The 25,083-nt window shown below is 42.0% G+C and overlaps 1 protein-coding gene across 12 annotated transcripts in view; it reads right to left on the reverse strand.

Annotated features, from left to right (window-relative positions):
- picalma (phosphatidylinositol binding clathrin assembly protein a) overlaps positions 1 to 25,083 on the reverse strand; it is a 78,836-nt gene that overhangs the window by 21,997 nt on the left and 31,756 nt on the right. For 2 of the 12 annotated variants that reach the window (XM_083926741.1, XM_083926738.1), the window contains exons 8-18: positions 23,492 to 23,603; positions 20,404 to 20,510; positions 20,254 to 20,295; positions 14,740 to 14,825; positions 14,307 to 14,430; positions 11,472 to 11,605; positions 9,925 to 10,010; positions 8,272 to 8,346; positions 5,345 to 5,404; positions 3,372 to 3,473; positions 1,438 to 1,557 (exon numbers count right to left, since the gene is read on the reverse strand). In XM_083926741.1, coding sequence (XP_083782867.1) covers positions 1,438 to 1,557; positions 3,372 to 3,473; positions 5,345 to 5,404; positions 8,272 to 8,346; positions 9,925 to 10,010; positions 11,472 to 11,605; positions 14,307 to 14,430; positions 14,740 to 14,825; positions 20,254 to 20,295; positions 20,404 to 20,510; positions 23,492 to 23,603 — 1,048 coding nt within the window. Of the gene's footprint in view, positions 1 to 1,437; positions 1,567 to 3,371; positions 3,474 to 5,344; positions 5,405 to 8,271; positions 8,347 to 9,924; positions 10,011 to 11,471; positions 11,606 to 14,306; positions 14,431 to 14,739; positions 14,826 to 20,253; positions 20,296 to 20,403; positions 20,511 to 23,491; positions 23,604 to 25,083 lie in introns of all 12 variants that reach the window. The other 10 variants (XM_083926739.1, XM_083926734.1, XM_083926742.1 and 7 more) reach the window with 6 other exon arrangements.

Consider the following 25,083-nt stretch of genomic DNA (forward strand, 5'->3'; position numbering starts at 1 on the left):
ACTAAAAACTGGTTAGGTTTCGGCTTATGTCAAACAGCACTACATATGTCTTTTGTTGTGAGACTTCTGCCAGTAAGGGTCTCTTAATATACGGAGTTAGCCCACATGTGCAGACATTAGCCACACCGTCTGTAATCGCAGGCAAATCTTGCTGCAATCTGGCTGTCCAGGAACATATTGGCAAAAAGGCAGCTCATGTCCTCTGATGACTTGAATGGGAAGTGCAAATTCATTGCTTTTTAATGCCATAGTATCTCTGCTTTGAAGACTTTGTTTTTTGAGGAAACGTCTAAACTTGTCTGTTTCTTTGCTCTCTACCCCTCATGTGGCTAGCGGGCGCCACCTCGCCGATATTCCAAACAGCCATACAGTATATTGTTGAAGCTTCACTTCCATGGCATATTGTTAGTATAGTATCCTACTTTTGCTAACTGCTACATTACAGATGCCACTGTAGGCTTGTGGACGTGCCTGTAAACAAACTCAGCCACGCTGAAATAACTTCTCACACAAACAAAATACGGTTACATGCCAATTTTAATTTTCATACATGCTATTTTGATGCTTGGATAAATTAGTAATTACTAGGGCTGTTGAAGTTATACAAATCCTCTTAATATAATAATTTTTTTGACGTGCTACTAACACACGCACGTTCTGTGATTATGGCCCTAACCCCGCCCCCTAGTTTGGGAAATCAGGAAGCAGTGAAGCAGTAACATTGTGGATGGCAAACAGAAACAAACCTTCTTGAGCAGAAATTAATAAAGATTATTTTTCTTCAAAAAAATAAAGATGGTTGTCTGGACCAAAGTTTTCTGCTTTTAATGTCCATGTGAACTGTGTTAACACAAGCACATCCAGTCTCAAATACCACCTGCTGATGCAGAGAGGCTCCTCCCCCTCACCAAAGACACACCACACTGTATAGTTTCACTACATTGTGGTAGTATTACTAAGTAATGTTACATTCAGTACATTCTGCCATTTCAGCATATTTCTTTGAGCATGCAGTACCTTTGAGGTTAGTCTGGAGAATATTCTGGACAGTATTTGTTATTGTTTTGGGTTGTTGCAATAATAATAAACATACATTTTCATAGAACAAGCATATTTGTCCACTCCAACGTTGATAAGTGTATTAAAAACTTGAAAAATATGCCCTTAAGGTACATTTAGAACAGATAAAACGTGATTAATTGTAAGGTAATTAAGGATAATTACGCGATTAATTTTGATTAATAATTGAATCTATTGATAGCACTAGTAATTATATTTGATGCAACTTTAGCTATATTTCCATTACTTTTAAAAAATATATTATTTTCCATAACTTTTCTAGGGCCGGGAAATTGCATTTTAAATCTCAATGACTTTTCCAGGTTTTTCATGACCCTGTAAATGTTTGCAGTCATGGAAGCAAAAAAGGGAACTTACTGCCGACAAGATTGGCCAGTGATGAGTCCAGGTCGTTTGATACCAGTCTGTGGGGCTGTTGGCCGTTCAGCATCAGGACCTGATTGGGTGAGGATGCCACTGTGGGTTTGAGGAGGCCACCTAAAACATCTTAATCAAAAGGGGGCAGGACAAAGGGAGAGAAAGGGAGGGGAGGGGAAGGTAAAAGGTTGGGGGACCCAGGACAGGTGAAGACAATACAAAAGACAATAACACAGAAACACACAAAGACAGACACAGGACAGTACATACATTGCACACACACAGACAGAGAGAGCATATTGAGTGTGGGTGAGGCAGGAAGCAGGGCTCACAGAAAAAACTCATGCCAAGACTGTGTGAGAGGAGTATGTGTTGAGTCAACTCACCCAGTCATGCATATCCCATGCAAAAAGCCAAGGCCCCATAGAGTGTGTTTAACCCCAGGAAAAGGGAGAAGAGAAAAACAATGATGTGAGACTGTGAGCAGCCGAGAACCCAGTGATGCTTTACAAACAATGAGTGTGTTAGTTATTAAAGGTGACAAATGGAGCAACTTTTTCTTTCCAAATTAATGATGATTATAAAATCGTTTTCAACCTTAATCACACTCAAGTGACAGTGTTTATCAAAATAAGGACTCATTTCTGATTCACACAATCACAGTTTAAGTGATTTGCTCCAAAAACCTGTGTTAGTGGCACAAAATGTTAATGCGATGTAGAGGCCATTACCACCAACCAATGTTTCAAATGGCTCATTTGTTATTAATTGCGCCAATGAAGTGATATTTAGATTTTAAAATACCGCACACAACAGATTCATATCTCTTTAATTCATCTTAAATCACAGTAGGACTGTACGGTATGTCTAAAACTCACAATATAATTTTAAGCATAGATGGTAACGGTATTATTTTACGGAATATTGATTTATCTTTAAATTTCTATATAAATGCTTCTGAATTACTGTAGAATTATTGTACTAAAGTAAAAGTTTGTTCTTTACTTTCTATTTTCTAGAGTATTTTCTTTTCATGCTACTTTATGCTTGTACTCCATATTTCAGTGGAAATATTCTACTTTTTACTCCACTACATTTATTGGATAACTTTAGTTCCTAGTACTCACTTTAACAAATTAGATTTTTCCTTCACACCAATATAGTATTATATAATATAATTCATATACCAAGTGTTTCCAACACCAAGTGTTTCTACTGGAACATTTTGCTGTCTCAGCAAAAATATCGGAAAATAGTAGTTGCTCAATATTCTATGATTAAGAGAACTGCAAGGAGAGGAAGAGGGACTGAGACGGTGTCTGGACGCAGGTGAGAGATATGACCGGATTATCACAGTTTATAAAATGCGGTGTATGTATCATGGACCTGCTGATGCACATTCAACCTGTGGACCCATTGATATATGAGAATCCAGTCTACAATGTAGTTCATACACTTTACTGATTAACAGAGAATTATACACCAACAAATGACTGTATGATTTAAGAAAGTGTCAGGTCTACACTCGATACTCACACCACCCCCCTCTCTCTTTCTTGATGGATGCACTAAAAAAAAAATTTTTTTTACTGCATATGTATATAAGTCGCAAATATCATTAATCCGCCTCTGTGATTTCTCATAATCTGTATTTAGCCTGAAAAAGTATGCGTCAATCCCTAGTATATACCTAATGCAGATGCTGTCTGCTACTTGTTCTGAGCATGTTAACGAAAACAAGATGGGCAATCATTCATAGTCCACATTAAATACACAAATTCACATGCAAATAAAAGTCGAGCACTTTGATTTTACATAGCCTCAACATGATCCAATGAATGCCAGCCTATCCCCCAAACCTTCAGGGACAGCAGGGTACATGACATCTGCTGACTCCCAAAGGGCAATGAGAAGATAAAATGCTCTACACTTACCTGTAGAATCCAGGTTGTTAGCATTGGTGTTGTTGCCAAAGACTGAGTCAAAGTCAACGTTAAGGCCTCGAGAGTTCTGTGGCGTTGGGGAGGCTGGAAACCCTGTTGAGGCAAAAAAATTCAAAGAAAATGAAATATCATGATCCAGTTATTGACACCACAATACCTTTGTTCCTCTCAACAAGCTGGTAGAAAAACAGCTATTTGGAAAAGGTGGTTAATGGGACTGGCTCTAAAATGGAAGAATATTCCAGTCAAAGTATTTCACAATGCTAATATATTTAGAAAAAGAGAAGAATCACATGATTCATTGTAGCAATTTCCATGTGCTGCACTACCAGTGCTATTCTACTGTACCTAAAAAACAATGATGCAGTTGTATAAAGAATTCAGATGACATCATGTCATAGTGTTAATTTATCCATCTCTTGTTTGCCTCAGCACACCATGACAACTACATTACAAATCACTCATACCTGAGGGCAGCTTCATAAAGCTGTTCACTTGCCCTTGTAGATACATCGGTGTGCTATATGTGCTATAAAATGCTACCATAAGGCAACCCTCCTGACCACTGTCATTGCTGTATTTTCATGTTGATCAGTTGAAGAATTCTTTAGCCAAGACCACAAGGTAAAGCTATGGTCTACAATTTGAAATATTGGTAATTATTATAAACATTGTTTATATGTCGATTATGGTCCTGTAGTCCGATCTACACAATATGAAGCAAAAAGAACCAAAAAAATCCATTCAGTTCATCAGCCGTAGGCCTGCATAGAAAATGACCAATGGGAACCCTCCGGTCCAAATCTCAAATCTGTCTCAGAGGCTCAACTGATTTTCACAATGTGGACCATAGCTTTAAGGTTGACAATACCACACATATGTCAGCATTATCTTTCAAGGATTTTGTAAGGATGGACAACCACTGGCAGCACATGATGTGACAAAAAAACAACAACCTGTCTATTGTTTTCTATGCAAGCCAACATACCAGTGGTGTTTAGACACTGGACAACGCACAAGAGTACTGTCCTATTTCCCAGTGTCCACACCCATGAACACCCTTTTATTACATTTGCACTCTGAATCAGCACTTCCTGGGTAGTGTTGTTTGACTACAACCTTTATCTATACAGGTGACAAATGACGCAAAGCTGCATGACTGTGTTGCATTTTATCACATCATTTTTATTACACTCAAGCAATTTTAGGGGGCTGGGAGAGTTGGAATTCTTGTTCATTTTGTTTAAGCCAGCTTAAATTGTAAAAATTGCTGTTAAAAAGTGTGTTCCTCTATTGGATTCTGGCTTAGTGAGGCTACTGTCAGCAGGGAGAACGGAGATGTTTTAATAGATATTTGTTGAGGAAACACTTGATTCTGATGCACTTTAAGCCGAAACAACTCAACTGAAACAACTTACAGATAAGTCGTTCAACACATGCATCTATGATAGATTTTTTTGGTTTACAGCACAAATGCCAAATATTCTCTGGTTCCAACATGTTATGAGGATTTGCTGCTTTATAAAAAAAATGTGTATTTTGGGATTTTGGAGTATTGGCCAGAATAATACGACAAAAAGAGTCATCTGGCATTTTGAAGACGTTACCTTGGGCTTAATGAAATTGTGATGGCCATGTTTCACCACCTCCTGACAGAAAATAATCAACAGATTACACAATTATGAAAATAATCTTTGGCTGCAACTCTGAGTAAACCTGACATTTACCATCTGTGTTTCAGATCAGACACATTTTTCAATCAAACTCTGCTGTAACCACGATATGAAAGATCGGTGTAAACTCTTCCCCAGGAAATTAAGGTGACATCCACACCACTACCTTCTCAGTATAAAACGGTGTTTCAAAACAAAAACGATCTAAGCAGCATTATCAACCACCAGAGTAAGCCATGGCAAAGGGATAGAAGCACCCACACAGGAAGGATGAAGCGTGAGAATACATACCTCTGAATAGACCAGCTACAGGGGGCGTGGTGTTATAAGGGCTTGGCCCACAGAAGGTGTCTGAATCATGGCGGCAACAACAGCAGACAGGAAAAGAACCGTACGGATAGAGAAGAGGGGAGAGGTTTATGAAGATATGAGAGCAGAAAAAATACAGCAGTGAAAGAGCAGCAAGGAAGCCAAGCAACTGGCTTTAAATTTGGAGGAAAACAAAGATCAGGATTTGCAGGACAAAAGTGCAGGAAGCCGGCACGCATCACATCACTAGGCTAAAGACAGGGAAAATCAAGGCAGCACACAACTAGTGGCTAACCACAAAACGAGCCGTAGGCTTGTTGGAAGCAGGGTGGGAGAATGACTTACTTTACCGATGGACACAGTGTGAATCTAGGGTGCTTTTCATCATGCTAACCAGTCTCCTCGCTTCCTTCACTTGTCTCTTCCTCGTGTCTTAGAGCCTACTCACACTGTCCTTTTGGCCGCGGCCAAAACCGTTTTTTCAGCTAAAGCCTAGTACCTTTAAGCAGTGTGAGTGGACCCGCTCCGCGCTCAACTGCGGCCAGCGGACCGTCCACGGCCCGCTTGAAAGAGGTGGGCTTTAGCGGAGCCGTTTGCACATGTACGAGCACGAGCGTGCGCACGTGTACGAGCACGAGCACGAGCCCTACGGCAGTGTCGTTATGTCCGCCTTTTCGGACATGTAAATAGAAGGACGGACCATGCGCGGACATTTAACAACAACAACAATGGCGGCGAAAGGTTCACGTTGGTGTGGTGCGGAGGTGGAGTGTTTACTGCAGATTTGGTCGGATGAAAATATTCAAAAACAGTCGACAAGACGCACAAAAACTCTGAGGTCTGTGGAAAGATTTGTAAACAAAGCCACACACACGCGATCAATGCGTGTGACGTGTTACGGCGTGATGGCGTATGGACAGCAAGAAGCATTGGCCGGCCCTGGCAGTGTGAGTACAAACGGGGCTGGGGCGCGGGGGGGAGAGGGAGGGGGGACAAGTACCCTAAAGTCCGGGTCTCGGTCCGGGAGGACAGTGTGAGTATGCCCTTAGCTCCTCTCAGCGAGGATGTGAGAGAGATATGAGGTAGAGATGCAAAAAAAGAGGGGTCGAAGCTACTGAATGAGAAATCCTTGGTTCCATAGCGTCAGGCTTAACATCAGTTACTGAAAACGTGCTGCACAGCATGTGGACGTGAGATATTTGTCACGCCACTTGATAAAATACTACAGCCTCCTCACGTCCTTGAAGTGCATTTAAGGGATTTGAAGACCCGCCATGTTGGCGCAGGAAGAAAGCATAAGTTAGCTCAAATTAGCATTGTGAAAAGCATCCATCCAAGTTTAATATGCTCTATTGGCATGAATAGTAAACGATCATTGTTGCCAAAGCAGACCAATCAACAATATTTAAGTATATTAGCTGATTACATCTCAATATATTGTCAACAGATAAATAGATTGCATTGCAATAAAAATATAAGTAAATGATCATATTCAAAGGTTGATAATAATAAAAGAAAAATAGAATAGTTAGAATTAATTTTTTCTCTAACATGGTGACAGCTCAATCTCTGAATTGTGGCTTTTCTGTTTAACAGTTTCACATGTTGTCTCTGCAGCGGTAAGCTGTTCTAGGAAGCTCTGACAGCTTCATACAGTTTGCAGAAGTGGAAAACGTGTGCTAATAAATGGTGTTTACAGATTCTCTCTGCTCTGGGTGTCCAATCCTTACAATATCAACCTGTTTCCATCTGTAGTTTATGGTCAATTAGTCTGTACATTAAAGGAAGACTTTATCCATTTGCATTAAGCTTTGTATCGTTGAATGGGCATGCATCATTCCCTTATTTTCCCCTGAAACGAGAGAAAGCTGTATCTACCTCTAACACTTCCTGCTTTAAATGCCGTCAAAATCGTCACTTTGTGTCCTTTAAAGCAGGAAGTGTTAAAGAGACCAGCTCTGTTGAAACTACAAGCACTAGTTCATCATTTTTAAACCAGCCTATAGGAGATGGGACCCACTGACGCTACGGCCCTGTTACAGATCAGTGGGTGGGACTTCACTTGCCGAAAAACTAACATCGACCATCTTACTTGAAAGCTAAGCTAAGCTCAGATAAGATAACAGGCGCTGTGGATAAAGCTGTAGTAGCGACAATGGCAGAAGGTACATGGTAGGATATAGAAGAACGGGAGGTGTCTACTGCAGCTGCTAAAGCCGAGGCAGAAGACGTGCCTCTGGCTGACGAGGACGAGGTGCATTATGGGAGCCATTCTGCCTTTTCTTGGTCAAGAATTGCCCAAATTAGAATTAAGTTACATTTCGACTAATATATGACCCATTTTCAACACAGATTAATGTTTCAACCAGTTAAGTATTCCTTTAAAAGGTATTGTCTTCAAGTGTATTCTCTTTTAAATATACAATAACATTCTAACTTGGTGATGGATTGAGTTGAGGCAATATCATGATTAGATACCAGGGAAGAGTTTGAATCAAAAAGGGATTGTCATGATCTGGAGAAAGAAAAGAGTTCTGCTGATAAAGATGCAAATTTATGCTACACAGAGATTTGGCCTTTGAAATACAAACAGAAAGAGTGAAAGCAAATACAAGATACCACAGCCTTAATCAGAGAGAGTTAACTGAGCCTAATTGTGGAGGAAACAAATATTTGGTGTGGGGCAGCATGCCAGATCTTTGAATGGGATAAAAGAGTCAAGAAACACCTTCAGGCATTTCCTCCCTCTCTTTCCTTACTGCTCTGAAATAGACTTGTCATTCAATCAACAGCCAGGATGATGTTATTAGACTAATTACATCAGTACAACAAAAACATGTTGTGTGGACTCAAACTGAAATCTCAACTAGATCTAAAAGAAAAGAGAAGATGCAGCAAACCAATCCCACCAAACACTTCCTGGCTGGGTGTCCTAGAGGACAGGCTGTTGGCGTCTGAGGACACTGTGGACAGGTGGACCGCATCTACAACAGGTAGGGTGAGGAAAGGGTTTAAGTTTAAAATGGATTCCTCCACAGCTTCTGCAACAGAGGTGAAATGATCAGAGTGGGCAGAGGTGGAGAAAAGAAAGACAAGAAAAAAAAGAAGGAGCAGAGAGATTATGGTGGAGAGGAGGGTAAAATATAAAAAGATGAAGATGATGTACAGGCAGAAATGCCAGTGATGCACGTGAGAAGGATTTGTTCAAGATACAGCAACAGGCTGATATCATGCACCCTAAGGCTCCGTTCACACTGCAGTTCCAAGTGACCTGAATCAGATTTTTTCGCCCATATGTGACCCATATCTGATTTCTTTTGACAAGTCTCATTGAATCGGACATTTTCCAATCAGAATCAGGCCACTTTTAAATGTGCTACTGAATCAGATATGTATCAGATTTTTTAAAATTCGACCGCAATCTGAACAGCCAGGTCGCATTTAATGAGGTCATTCTGACCCACGCTGCACTGTTTGGTAAATGAAGGACAAGTAAAGTCGATTGAAAAAAATAAAAAAGTGTGCCACAGGCAGGAGCGAGGAACAGAATCCAAACAAACATCGAGGACAGCGGTGAAGTAGGTGGCCAGTGGAGTGAGAGGGAAGTTTAGACCTCATTAGTATTTGGGGTGACACTTAGACAGGCCACATTTAAAAACGTAATGTAAATAAACAAACAAAAAATCGGATTTGAGCAATAAATCCGAATTGTGCATTAAGACCTTCAGTGGGAACGGAGCTATATTCACAGCTCTTATCGGCCCTAATTAAAGGTCTAATGAGCAGCGTGGGCCTCTGCCACAGAGGGAAGCCAAACACTGTTCATCTGCACACACTGCATACACTGCCATGACACAAACCTAGATTAAAATTGGCAAAGTATCCCTTTAAGGGTCTTCATTATCAGAATGGAGTCCAGCACAGGGGCTGATATCCAAAAACAGCTGCATTGACAATGAAATAGCTTTGTATGATGTTTGTGTCAAATTGGGGAATCTTACCAAAACAGTTTGTGACAAAATACAATCACTAAAAAAGGCAATTGATGGTAACATTTACAGATACTGTAGTTATAAAGCATTGTCAAGTCTATGGACTAACAAGCTTTAAAACTTAGATTTATTAACTTTTCTTACATTCAAAATTATCTTTTTCTGACATTAGTTTGCCTTCTTACGTAGACAAATTGCTAGCTAGCTGATGTAGAAAATACTGTGGCCATTCCCTTCAGAAAAAAGACATTTTAAACGTAACATTACTAATACTTTTATGGTGGTCAAGCAGCAGTGACAAGTGAAACTTGCCATCCCTTTTCCATGGATATGACACCTGTGGGGCTATGCTTCTTTCTGACAGTCCCCCTGCCTAAGCTGGGACCACTGAGGGCTACAGCAGCTAACGCTAACAACTGAGTTTCCGTAGTGCAGAGGCCAACTCCCTAAGCCTTGTCTCCAACGCCAAATATATTACATTTATTACATATACAATTGGAAAATAGAAGCGATCATCCAACCCTAAAGTGCATTTGCTAATGTGGTAGCAGTGTGGATTAAAGCTCTCACCTCCCCATGTGTTGGTGGTGGAGAGAGACAGTGGCTGATGAAAAGCTGGCTGCAGGTCCAGCAGTTCAGTGGCTGCCTTGGAGGCGCTGAAGGAAATGAACATGAAAACAAGGGCATGAAGGATAAATTAGTCACTCATTGACAAAACATTAGGTTAAACATTAGGTTGCTATTAGAACAAGAGAAAAATATGACTGAGCGATGCAGAGTAACCCAAAGATATTTTGTTCATTTTTATTTCACATTTCACAGTACACATTATGCTGTCAAAAGTGTTGCAAAATCCAATCAATTCAACTTTTAGAAGAACACTTTTCATAATTTCTGTAGCACAAAGTGCCTCAGAGAATAAAGACAAAGCTAAACAACAAGGCTGCTGGGCCTGATGGCATCCCAGCTGAGGTTCTGAAAGAAGGCGGACCGGTTCTCCTTGAACACATCCACACCCTACTGCTCAAAATATGTGAAAAAGAGGAAATCTCGGAACAACTAAAGGATGCTTTGGTCATCCCCCTCTTTAAGAAGGGAGCCAAGGCGGACTGTGGGAATTACTGCGGTATTTCCCTCCTCTCCACCATTGGGAAGACCTTAGGTCAGATGCTGACCACAGCAGACATTTGAGAGCACTTGAGGCTTTCCATCAGAGATACCTCCGAAGAATTCTCAGGATAACCTGGGAGGATCGACGGACTAACACCAGTGTCCTGGAGGAGGCTGGCATCTTTACACTCACTGCCATCATTTCCCAACACTAGCTCAGATTGGCTGGGCACGGGATTCGGATGCCTGACTCTCGCCTTCCCAAGCAAGTCCTCTACTCACAGGTTGTTCTGGGAAAGCTTGCCCCAGGAGGTCAGAAGAAAAGGTACAAGGACAACATCAGGGCAAACCTCAAGAAGTGCCACATAAACCTTAAGACCTGGGAGACCACAGCAACAAATAGGGCGACCTCGAGAAAACCCGAGATGGAGCTGCGCAGTATAATGACAATCTCAAAAGTGCTGCAGAAGACAAGTGCAGATGGAGAAAGGAGAACGATGTCACCAAAAGGGTTCCACCCAAACCCACAAACACCACTACCCACCAATGGCAACACTGCCCCAAAATATGTGGATCCAGGATTGGCCTCTACAACCACCTGAAAACTCATAAGAAGACCAAGAAGTGGGACAGACATACTCAAACCAGAATGTCTGCCGATGATGATGATTTGCAAAAGTATTTTCACTTTTATTTTATTTTCTTGTGCTGGATCTAAGGTTATCAGTAGTGCTGCTTCAGTGCCCCAGTTCCCAAACAAAGATCAAAGTTTCATCTAATCTTAGAGAACTGAGAGAAATCATTCTGAAATGGGCCTGTGAATGTTCTCATTTGTCCAGGTCATCGTTGTCCCCATAGACGAAGAAAGTCTGAAATGTTTTATCCATCAACTTGCATTTAAGTAAACCTTCCAACTTCATTAGTCACCATCAGTGCACCGACCTTTTAGCTGTATAGGCACCAAAAGCTGATAGTGTCTGGTATAAGACTAAATGAATAAGACCTACCTGTTAGTGGAGCTGGGGGTGGAAAAGAGATCAATGGCAGGGGTAGAGTTGATGGTCCCGCCCACCGTGGAGACAGGGGAGGAGTCTGTTGTTGCTGCAGCAGGATTTTTCTGGAGCTCTTTAAGACGCTGCTCCTACAATAATAAGGAGGGTAGTGTAAGCAAGACAGAGGCTAACCTGTATCCAACTACTTAGTATTAGAGTGCTGAAAATCTTTTAAAAGTTGCAGTTAGCAACATTTGTTTGATTATATTCACTGAAGCCGACACTATGCTCCGATAAAAAAACATAAATCATCCGGTTTTATATTAAAAAAAATGTTTTTCACAGTCCACAGTGCCCCTATCATCCTGTCCACTCAGCACAGGGCTGACTCTCAGGCAATTTATATTTATTTATTATTATCATCATCCTCATTATTATTATTATTAGTATGATTATTATTATTATTATGCACAGGCATGGATGTATGAAAGACTTGATTTGATGATGAAAATGATTGTTAGTTTCTAACTCTGTTTATCAGAATCAGAAATACTTTAATAATCCCAGGGGGAAACTGTTTTTTGCTACAAAACTCCAGATATACAAACAACAAATATTATATAGACAAAAACATATATTAGAAAAAAATATTAAGAAATATGTACAAGATCAAAAACATCACCGGCCCTCCTGATCAGTTTGTTAAGTCTGTTGTTGTCTGCGACCTTCAGCCAACACAATAGACTCATAAAACATCCTCAGCATCGTCCGGCAGGACAAAGAGTCGACTTTGGCCTCTGCGTTTCTAGTCCAGTTCAACATGTTGTTTAAGTACACCCCCAGGTACTTATACTCTTCTACAGTGTCACAGGTGTTTTTTCCCTTCTCAGATCCACTACAAGCTCCTTTGTTTTAGTCATGTTGAGCTGCAGACGATTCAGCTCAATCCAAGTGACAAAGTTGCCCACAACAATCCTGTATTCACTTTCATCCACCTTTCCGATGCAGCCAACTATTGCGTCATCAGAAAAATTCTGAAGGTGGTGGTGAAGAGAAAGGGAGAGAGGACAGTCCCCTGTGGGGCCCCAGTGTTGCTGATCACCCTGTCAAAAACAGACTTCTTCCAGGACACGATGGGGGCCTCCACCTGCATCGCAGCCATCTTCTCACCCAGTAGAGCTGGATGGACGGTGTTGAATGCACTGGAGAAGTCAAAGAACATGACTCTCACAGTGCTCACAGGCTTGTCCAGATGACTGTAGACTCTGTTCAGCAGGTAGGTGATGCAGTCCTCAACTCCCAGGTGGGGCTGGTAGGTGAACTGTAGTGGATCAGTGAATGGCCTGACCATAGGCCTTATCCTCTCCATGGTCTTCATGATGTGGGAAATCAGGGCCACTGGTCTGTAGTCCTGAGGGCCACTGGAACGCGGCGTCTCTGGCACAGGGACTAGCACAGGGGACACACTGGAGGTGCAGGCTCAGGCTGAAGACTTGACTCAGTACTCCACACAGCTGGGGGGCACAGGCTTTAGTAACCCAGGGAAATAACCCATCTGGGATTGCAGCTTTGCCAGGGTGGGTCTTGTCAGCTTTCTTCTCACCAGGTCAGGCGTGAAGGACACTGTAGAGGTGTTCGTTGGGGGAGGGCTGAGGTCATCAGGTTGTGGAGAACATGATGTAGAGCAGGGGGGAGGGGTGAAATAGGTAGGTGTGAAGTGAGGTGGTGAGGGGCAGACAAGGGGTCTGTAAGGAGGAGGAGTAGGGGGGTGGGGGGGTGGTTGGGGTAAAGAGGCATTTGGTTGAGGGGCCGGCAGCAGCAGAGTCATGTGGGGGATGGGCCGCAGTATCAAACCTATTGAAAAATAGGTTTAGTTCGTTGGCCTGGTCCACACGGCCCTCCAATCCTGTGCTACCAGTCTTCTGGAACCCTGCGATGGTTCTCATGCCACTCCACACGTCCCTAATGTTGTTTCGCTGGAGCTGTTCTCCAGCTTTCTCCTATAGTTGTCTTTTTAAGTTTGAGTACCCCCTGCACTCCCCTCACCTCGTCCCATTTGCCATCTCTGAATGCTTTCTTCTTTCCATTCAGGATGGCCTTAATGTCCTTGGTGGTCCTTGGTGATCCAGGGTTTATTGTTGGCGTAGCAGGTTACAGTCCGAGCTGGGACACTGCAGTCCACACAAAAAGGGTTCGGGTGGAATATCAGCTGGTCTCCAGAGTAAACAAAGCGGAAGCGGCATTGATAAAAACGGCACAAAAAGAAACACGAAAACAATCGAAAGTAACCTCATTGTAGAGGGCAGAGCTTCACAGAAGTTAGGGCGAAGAAACAGAACGAACAAAGGAGAATAGAAGTTAAGAAAGTTTAAAAAAATACCAGAGCAGTAACAGACAGCGTGCAACTTTCCCACATGCACACTAACCATCAGTGAAGTGTATGAGCTACACTGCAGATTGGAGTTCTAATGTGACAGACACAGTGACATATCCTGTACGAAATGCCTGTATCCTCACTATGCTGCAAAAACACCCACATCCTCGTGTCGTCAACTACCAAGTAGATAATTAACGAGACTCAATTCACCTCCACACATACAAGAACACACACCCTCATTTCAGAAGAAGCGGCTGTGCAACATGCGTCTGTTACTCTGTCCACTAAACCACGGTGACAACCTACTACACAAAATCTAGAACAATTGTTATGGCTTTGCATTTGATATATACTCTAGAAGGGAGACGTCATAACATGATGGCGTGATTTATTTAAATTTCAAGTTATAGCACATTGCCTGTAGACCTGAAGCAGTAAGGTGAAAGAAATGTAGGTGAGTAAGGAACATGTACTTTTAGTGCTTTCAGGCGAGTCTGCTCTTCATCCAGGGCCGCCTGTTTTTCCCTCTCATCCACTTTTGTGAAAGATATGCCGGTGTTGGCCAGGGAGGAGACCGCATTGGAGAGGGTGCTAGCCCTGAATCAAGGGACAGACACAGAAAACAGTGATAAAACAAGAATCATTACAGGGCTATCGAAAAATAAATGCCAGTGAGATGTGCACATTTAAACAGTTTGGTAGGCTTTTTGTTTTACCTCTCTGTGGCATAAAGTTGACTTGTTTCTACTGTGTTCTGAATTGTGACATAAATTAATAGTTTAACTCAGAAGTGCATCTTACCTACTGAAAAAATCCCTTTAAATCAGTACAATACAATCAGGTGGCAGAGGCAAACATGAGCCTCTGCTTTGAGCCTGGATGCTAGATCAAGTGAAGCAGGCCTACCTGCTGGCTGCTGTTGAATCTTTGACTTTCTTTCCCTCTAAAGAGGCCAGGTGCTGCTCCAGGGCATCAAGCAGGCTGCTGGGGGCCTAGTGTGAATGTGAGAGAGACACATTCAGTTTCAGGACAACACTGAGGACAGCTTTTACAAGATGTCCTCTGAAGAAGAAGAAAAAAGAAGAAAAAAAAACACTGAAGCATGCAAATAGGGCTGAAAACTTCTGGTTGGTTGGTTGACATGCTCTTGTCCGACCAAATTATTGTTCAAAGTTGGATGGCGTAAGATTTTCATCAAGTTAATTGTCTTAAGTTCCTATCTATCACAGAGTGGGTTAAAACACAACAATGAAAACACGTTGCCTCTTTGCTGAGTATTCTAATATGTGTGTCTGTGGAGACATTCCCTCTCTAGATGTAAATGAACCGCCATGTATCATGACACTGCGTCACTGCCGGTTAGGCTGCGTACACTTGGAATCGGAAACTTCCAACTTTTGAGTCAGGCTTGTAGTAAGGTCAGAAGTGTAATAGGAACATGGGTTTGTGTGTGTGTGTGTGCGTGTGCGTACGTGCGTGCGTGCGTCCGCCAAAGAGGTCGCTAGAAACAAGGTATCTCAAATCTTACGGATTATAACTTTAATAATAAATTATTTTATATTAAATTATTATAAAAAGCATTTTTTTCCTGCTGAAAATGCCAGGCACACAGGTTTTTTTTCAATCCACGACTTGAGTGATTGTGTGATATTGCGGGCATCCCACTGCCGTCCTGTGGAATATGTACGTAACCATGACGACACAATAAGGTAGCGTTCCTGCTCTGAATTTAGTAGAGGAGATAACATAAAATGTAATAAATCTTTTCAACAAGGATTTTCTTTGGTTTACTACAGCCCTATATGCCAAGAGTCCACAAACACAATACAGGGAGAAAAGATTCAGATACTTACACAAACTGTAAACTGAAAATGGAGAGATAGAAGGAAGGGAAATTACAGAAAATAAAGGTGGCAACCATCAAGATATTATTAAGAAAGGTTTTGTGAAAAAGCTCTCCAATACTGGCTTATTCACTGCAGTTACACAGTTCTGCTTAATACATAATCTACAGCAGAGCCTCCAAATAAGTGCATTTCGTATATAATGCTCCATTTCAGCAGGTCACTGGTCTATATAAGATGGACCTGTCATACTGCACTCAAACCCTTGATTCACACCTTTATTTGCTGTACAACATGCAAGGTCAGGAGTGAGTGTCAGTTTGATGGGGTTTGTAAGTGCAGAGGGCACATGCATTGCCTGCCTAGCATGCACAGCACTTGGTGTTAAAACTTGTTAGGTGTGAAGCTACAGGGGTAAGCAGCCCGTGAAAGGACAATAAATACCACATATTGCAAGTTCATAATATGGATGTCACTAAAGCACTTAAGCACACATAATACAGTATATGCACGTAAAACACACAAATATGCCTAGAGATATAACAGTGTCAATATGCTTAACACCAAAAATCAAATGCTGCATGACAGTATATTCTTAAAAAATACAACAGTTTACATCTTACTAACTTACCACAATGCTTGTACAATAATACTGAGTTTGGTTGCTTTAGCTTCTGTCACAGTTATCTCTTATCTCACTTAATGCACATAATGTGGTCCCACAGTGGGCCTATAAGTGTTACTGATCTATTACATAAACTAAAACACATGAACAAAATAACCCCAAATTTCACAACCACTGAACTTAAAAAGGGACCAGCGAGCTGGTCTAAAATCAGCAAACTCTCTCTTCAACTACTTATAAATATAAGCTATAAATTTATTTCGAAATCTGAGTTCTGGCCAAAGCATCCACAAACTCATTGTCCATTTAGAGTCAGTTCACCCAAATCTGAGTTTTGCATGTGGATAGTTTTGGTGAAATGTCTAGAGCAGGGGTGTTTCTAGGACTAACAAACAAAATCTATTTTGATGCTTTTTTCATGCACTCTGGCACCTTATTTACAGTCTTATAACCTGACTCCTTCAGATGGATTGATTCTCATTGTCTCAGCATATCCATCAGGGAAGTCTGGTTTGGAGATGTTTTGGGAAGGGGCAAAAACACTGGTTGCTGATTGGATAAACCATCTATCACCAACATACGGGCCAAATCGACCAATCAGCTCAACGAAGGCTCATCTAGATTACAACACTGTAGGGTATTAATATTAATCCACACACCCCACCCAGTGTCTTCTCCAGCAATAGAGTAGTGGTAGGAGAGTTTAAAAGTAAATAAAAAATGTTTTTAACTTAATTAAAACGCTGAGTCCCTTTTACCCATGAGTACTAAAGTATAATTCATTTAGATTTATGAAATAAGAGAGAGAGAGGGTCAGAGCATTACACAGAGGTAAAATAGGTTAAAATCAGTTAAAAACTTTTTGTGTTGGAGCAGTGAGAAATCTAAAATATGCAGGACAGTAGCTCTCCAGGAGCAGGATTGGACCCCTCTGGTCTATCATGTACTACTACAGCCTTTTGTACTACTACTACTACTACTACTACTACTACTACTACTCAACTTCTGCTTTTACTTTTGACCTTTGCATTGGGAAGTGCACTAAGTATCAACGGGTAAAAGTCAAGCCCACAGTTAAAATTTCTTGAGGAAATTTCTATCTTTTATTATTATTAGTTGCGGTAGTAGTGATCCAAGGTATGGCAGCTGCTTTCCCTTGCCATATGATTATGGAGGAGTGGGTGGAAAACACAAAGATAAGATCACAATAAAAGTCCTGCGTTATTTTGTTATTTTAAGTATTTATTGTTAAATGCCGACAAACAGGAAATGTCACTTTTCAGCAGTAACTTAACATGACTCCTATTTAGCTGAAAGAACAAAAAATGATAAAAATAAATACCGACAAACTGCTCAAAGTGGAGAATTATTCGGGGCTACAGGCCAGGCAACACCACTGGTCTTGAGGTCTTGAGATGTTAACCTAGCTAGACTAGCTGATATCCAAATACAATACAAGTGAGTGGAATTTTGTTTGTGGTGAGGTCAAAGTCACATTAAATGTGACCTGTCTGTACATTCAAAAAAATCTGATGCGTATCTGATTCAGTAGCACATTTAAATGTGGCCTCATTCTGATTGGAACATTTCAGATTCAATGGGACTTGTGCTGTTTACATTGTCAAAGGAAATCAGATATGGATCACATCTGAGCGGAAAAATCAGATTCATGTCACTTACAACTGCAGGGTGAACAGAGCCAGAGTGTCATTTAAAGCAAATACTATTGCATATGGTCAAAGCTTCCATTACTCGAGCTGTGGCCTCAAGGTCTTAGGTGCCTCAAGGGGCGGTAAGCTGTACGACTGAAGGAGTCCTTCCGGGATATATTATCCCAGAAGACTCTGGAGGCAGTTGCAAGGTACCGACAGGCCAAAAGGGCTGCAGCCTCTGCCGTGTCAGAGACAAAGCAGCATGTGTGGGAGAAATTCGTAGAAGTCATGGAGAAGGACTTTAGGCCAGCACCAAGGTTCTTCTGGAAAAACCATCCAGCACCTCAGGAGGTGGAAACGGGGAACCGTCCAAGCTATTAACAGTAAGGACGGGACACTGGTGACATCAACTGATGAGGTAATCGGGCGTTGGAAGGAGCACTTTGAGGAACTCAGAATAACATGCTCGGTTTTTTAAAGGCAGAGCTGGAGGCTGATGGGGGATCAATGTCAATATCTCTGGCGGAAGTCACTGAGGTAGTCAAACTACTCCACAGTGGCAAAAGCCCAGGGATTGATGAGATTCATCCAGAAATGCTGAAAGCTTTAGGTTGGGAGGGGCTGTCTTGGTTGACACGTCTCTTCAACATTGCGTGGAAGTCTGGGACAGTGCCAAGGGAGTGGCAGACCGGGGTGGTGGCTGCCCTGTTTAAAAAGGGGGACCAGAGAGTGTGTGCTAATCACAGGGGTATCACACTACTCAGCCTCCCTGGTAAAGTCTACTCCAAGGTGCTGGAAAGGAGGGTTCGTCCTAAAGTTGAATCTCAGATTGAAGAGGAACAATGCGGATTCCAGCCTGGATGTGGAACAACTGACCAGCTCTTCACTCTCGCAAGGATACTGGAGGGGGCCTTGGAGTATGCTCATCCGGTCTACATGTGCTTTGTGGATCTGGAGAAGACATATGACCTGGTCCCCCGGGAGATACTGTGGGAGATGCTGCAGGAGTATCGGGTGAGGGGGGTCACTTCTGTGGGCCATCCAATATCTGTGCACTCAAAGCGAGAGCTGTCTCCGGATCCTCAGCAGTAAGTCGGATTTGTTCCCTGTGGGGGTTGGCCTCCGCCAGAGGTGCGCTTGGTATTGAGGCGTAGTCGTGGTGGGGAGGGGTTGCAGTTTGGTGGGCTGAGGATCTCGTCTCTGCTTTTTGCAGATGATATGTTCCTGATGGCATCGTCGGTCAGTGACCTTCAGTACTCACTGGATCGGTTCGCAGCTGAGTGTGAAATGGCTGGGATGAGGATCAGCACCTCTAAATCTGAGGCCATGGCTCTCAGCAGGAAACCGGTGGATTGCTTACCCCGGGTAAGGAATGAGTCCTTACACCAAGCGAAGGAATTCAAGCACCTGGGGATATTGTTTGCGAGTGAGGGGATGATGGAGCGTCAATTTGGCCGGAGAAACGGAGCAGCAGTGGCAGTATTGCAGTCGCTTTACAGCACCGTTGTGATGAAAAGAGAGCTGAGCCGGAAGGCAAAGTTCTTGATCTACCGGTCAATCTTCGTTCCTACCCTCACCTATGGTCCTGAAAGCTGAGTTATGACCAAAAGAACAAGGTCAAGGGTACAAGCGGCCGAAATGGGTTTTCCCAGGATGGTGGGTGGAGTCTCCCTTAGAGATAGGGTGAGAAGTTCAACCATTCGTGAAGAACTTGGAGTAGAGCCGCTGCTCTTTTGTGTTGGAAGGAGCCAGTTGAGGTGGTTCATCTGGTAAGGGTGAACCCTGGGCGCCTCCCTAGGGAGGTGTTCCAGGCACATCCAGCTGGGAGGAGGCCTCGGGGAAGACCCAGGACCAGATGGAGAGATTCTATCTCCACAATTGCCTGGGAACGCCTTGGGATCCCCCAGTTAGAGCTGGTTAATTAGGCCCTGGAAAGGGAAGTTTGGGGTCCCCTGCTAGAGCTGCTCCCCCCGCGACCCGACCCCAGATAAGCGGTTGAAGATGAGTGTGTGAGTGACTACTGCTCATTGACAGTATTCCTTTAAGTCAGCCATTGTTTAATGATGTTTTGCCACCGAAAACACATTTGTGTGCCTTTTCATGGCAAATACATGTCACACTGTATATATAAGCAATAAATACATATGATATAAATAATATTATAATGCTATTTTCCTAATTTGGCCATAGTCCTCTTTAGTTAGGAAAGCAAGTAAAGAAGTGGGGGGTGTAAACTTAAGGCAATGTATCCACAGTTATTGCAAAGATGACAATCTTTAGATCTTATATCACGGCTTACCTGAGACAGATCTGGTATGTCCCCTCGATCAATTCCCACTTGCTGAAGGAAGAGAACAAAGACCATCAGATTTGGATTGGAAGAAATAGCCAATCAATGAAAATGATCCCAGGCGCCTTTGTGATTCCTACGCGGCTGATCTGCACTTACCTCTGCAACTTTGAGAAACTCTGAGATTCTAGTCATCCTTGTAAGGAATTTCTTGTAGATGTCAAGTCCTTCTTTACACTGGACTTTCTTCATGTCAAAGTATTTCTCTGTTAACAGGACAAGAAAATAAGCTCCACAAAAATTATGACAAATATTGTAATCGTTTCCCTTATTCCTGTTTTGTCTGTTGCTTTGGCATGTTTACTTTATATTTTCAAAACACAATTTTTATTCTTAAGGGTTCAGTATCTCCATAAGATATATCAAATGAATATGCGTGAGCCAGTGTTAAGCAAGTTACTTAGAAAGTGGAATAAGTTACTTTACTGATTACTTGGTATCAAAAGTCATAGTTGGGTTACTGTTTATATAACTTTTTTTTTTTTAATATACCAAAAAGTGACCATAACAATAACCTTACAAGAGTCAACAATCAGACAGAATGCATAACTGCAAACAGACACTGTACTACAGGATACACTGGGCCTCATTTATCAATCTTGCGTGAAAACGGGCGCAGATCTGAGCGCAGAATTGGTCGTAGGACAGGACCCACGTGTGATTTATGAAACATTCGTATCTGACCAATCTCAGCGTACGAATGAGCGGGCCTTGATAAATGCGGCAGCTGAATTCGATCGTCATTAACACGTTCGACCCTTAAATATTCCTGGTTCGGAGGCCTCGCCCACTGAGGTCAAACATGGAGACAAGAAACACTGGTAAGAAAAGAAACTTTTCCGACACACAGATCGGCATCCTGACATCCGAGATTGAGCAAAATAAAGATGTGCTTTTTGTCAGTCTTAAGAGTGGAATAAAAGGGGCCCATAAAAACGCTGTATGGAAAAGAATAACAGAGGAAGTCAACCCAAAGCAGCGCTCCACTGTGACCCGTGTGCGTGTGTGCGCACTGCTGAACCTGCACTCCTGCTCTGTAGCGGGGTTTGCCAGCGGGGTTATTAGGTATTCCGTTACAGGATAACCTTTGTCACCTAGAAGAACCATACCAAGATGTTAATCCCTTGATACCTTGTTTGATTTAATGCATTTATCAAGGGTAGCCACTAACCGAGGAGATGACTTTGGCTCTGCAGTGCGCTTTCCTTTTCCTTTTCATTCATTCATCTTCAACCGCTTGTCTCTGTCGGGTCGCGGGGGGCTGGAGCCAAGCTGTTTTGAAATGTAAAAAGAATCGTGTGTCCCCCCCCTGGCCGCCACGTTTAAAAGCGACAGCTTGGCATCACAAATCACCTGCACATTTATCGAGTGGTAGTTTTGGCGATGGATAAATGCATAATCATTCATCGATGGGGCCTTCAGACGCACATGAGTACAATCAATTGCTCCAACCACAATTTTTTTTTTTTTTTAATTCGTTTTAAGAATCCGTTTTGATCTGTTCTTAATATGCGACTGCTCATGCTTAATGACAGCTGAGGTTTGTTCATTGTTCACCGCAAATGCACAGGCTGAAATTTGCGTACACGATCTCAGACCTGACGTGAGATTTGATCGTAGCTCCCGCTCACGTCCAAATTGATAAATGCCGAAGTTTGCCTGGAAATGGTCGTACGCACGTTTTTCTGCCGTACCTTCGTTTGATAAATGAGGGCCAATATATGTATATATTTATTCTCTATATTTAAAACAATAACAGAATAAAGAAACAGTCTCTCTCGACTTGTGTTTCTTCGCACCCTCACAAGATCTCTCCTGCCTTTATCTCTCAGCCATCACAGACAACTGGCAGCTGCAAGAAGTGCGTGTTTGATATCCACGACATCAGCAAAAAAAGTCTGGCTAAGAATGACAATACTTCCTGCTCTTGAAAGTTGCTCTCCCTGAAAGTTCCTCTCCCTGTCCGTCATTCTCTAGTCTTCATTTAGCTTCTTGGCTAGCAGCTGATGTGACCTGCCCTGTCCCTGACCTACCTAATGTACATGTCATCAGATAAGACAAACTGCATTCTGGTAATGCAGTAACACAGCTTTACTTGAAATAATAACTGTAATATATTAACTGTTTTTGAATTGTAATCCCCTACACTAAAACCCCTACTCCTACTGGGGATTGTTAGTAATGCATTGATGAATAAACTGTTCCAGTATACATCAATGTCTCCTGTCAGCAGACATTGATATATACTGGAACTAAGGAAAATGTAAATCAAAACAAATCAAATCACTATTCATACTAATTTGTTGTGAGATGTGCATAGTAAATGATGTTGAAGTTACATCATATGATCATGAGCATTGGGAACAATTGTACAACTACAGTTTCTATTCAAACTACAAAGGCTGCACACTGTGAAACAGGAAACTGCTCCAATAGGGCAGATCAGCCCTATTGGAGCAGTTTCCTGTTTCACAGTGTGCAGCCACTGAAAATCAGCTTTTGTAAATACAGCACTTTCGAGCACTTTCGAGGTCCACTTTAAAGCTATTCCAGCACCTTACAGCTGTGATAAAATAACATATTTCTATGAATAAATACATACTGAAAATGATTATTTCATTTTTTTTATTTCAGGCTCTGACTTATTGTATTTCTATTCTATACCTATTTGTTGTGGAAGAAATACAAGTCAAGTATTTTCAAGCACTTTTCAAACCTTGAAAACACCACAGTAAACATTCAAGCCTTTTTCAAGGATTTCAAACACCCGTAACAACCCTGTAAATAACACACCACAGTGGGTAGCCTTGGTAGAGGCCGAGCATGCATGCTCATCATGGTAAAACAGGAGGAAGAAAAGATTGCTACATATTCATTTTAGGGTCAAAAGAAGGTCTTCTGGGAAATAGTTTGGGACAGCCCCAAAAACTTTCTTTGGAGTTAGCTTGTTAGAGGTCAGCAGTTCCAGTGTGCCATCGGTTAATTTCAGTTTTCATTTTTCTGTTAATTAAAGATTTATATGAGCTTTGCAGGACTTAACATTAACATTCTTCAAGCAAATCCTTACTTTGAAATACTTGAAAAGACATCTGCAGTAATTCATGCAGACCATTACATCCCCCCCACCCAGGAAAAGCCAGGTCAAATAGTGAATTTGCAAAGGTATGCCACCCTAACAAGTTTTTACCCAGGAGGTTGATGATGCCCTCATTGTAAGCTGCAAACAGTCGGATGGCATCTTTGAACAGAAGCATGAAGGCTGCGTTGATCACACCATTTGTCAGTTCATTGGCATTGACCTGGAAGAGAGGTAAAGGTGTGGAGCACATTCAGTTTACAATTCTACGGCCCAGTACAAGACTCTCTTTTAACATATAAACATGGAAAGCTCAATATTGACTCACTCATTAATTAATACCCAGTCACTCACATATAATCATGTCGAAACAATTACCCTTTGCCAGTGAAGTTAACACTTTTCTCATAGCACAGCTACAGGTTGAATTTACACTGCCATGAGCTGCAATCCCAGACTTTCTGCTTTCTTCCTTGTGGTATGAACATTAGTGGTGCAACGGATCATCAATGATCCGTGATCCGTTCGGATCAATATCTCCGGTTTGGCACACACGTGATCCGCAAATTGATATATGAAAAATAGTTGTGTGCAAGTCCACACACTTGTTAAGAGCAGTGTGGTCATGGCGAGCAGAGGAACGGAGGAGCTTGAACGCCCCGCGTCATTTAAATCCCCTGTATGGGAGCATATTGGCTTCCCTGTCAAGTATAATGAGGAAAGAAAGAGGTTAGTGGATAAAACTGTGTAAGCACTGTGGCACAAGAAAGCCATATGACAGTGGAAACGCATCAAGCATGGTTACGCTTTTGCAAGCTACATCACCCCAGTGTTTCACTGACCGGAGTTAAAACAAAGGCTGGTTAATAACCATTTAATCAGCCCGTTGCTGGACAATCCGACTAAAGCCATTGCAAATGCTATCAGTAAACGGTAAATGGACTTGTACTTCTATAGCTCCTTTCTAGTCTTCTGACTACTCAAGGCACTTTCACACTACTTGTCACATTCACCCATTCAAACAAACATTCTACATACCATCTAATCTAACCATTCACATTGCATTCACACACCCATGTGCAGCACGAGAAGCAATTTGGGGTTCAGTGTCTTGCCCAAGGACACTTCGACGTGTGAAACCGGAGGAGCTGGGGATTGAACCACCGATCTCTCAAATGGAGGACGACCTGATCTACCTCTGAAAAGCCACAGCCACCTCGGTGTGTTTATAGCTGCAGACATGAGGCCATATTCTGTTTTGCAAAACGAGGGCTTTAAACACACGCTGAAAGTGCTTGAGCCATGTTATGACATCCCGTTGCGCACCCCCTTTTCTTTTTCTTCTTTTTTTGCTGATCCGAAAAATTATCCGATCTGTGAGTTTTTTATCTGTTGCACCCCATAATGAACATCCTATATGCTTCATTATAAAATATAGTATCTATAGCGCCAATATGCGGTTAGTTATAATTTGTTTTACATTATGACTAATAACTTGTGAATTGTGCGACATCAAAACAATACTTTCACAGTGTATTCATTGGATGATGCAAAGTCAAATTACATAGTCCAACACACACCAGCTTGTGGCCATTAATAAAGCACGAACATACTATTAACTGCCATATCACTTTAATGTAATATTCAATGGTAACCAAATACTGCAATAATAATAATAATAATTCTGCAATTTCCCAGCTCGG

The sequence above is a fragment of the Echiichthys vipera genome, assembly GCF_963691815.1.
Source record: "Echiichthys vipera genome assembly, chromosome: 14".
NCBI lineage: Eukaryota > Metazoa > Chordata > Actinopteri > Perciformes > Trachinidae > Echiichthys > Echiichthys vipera.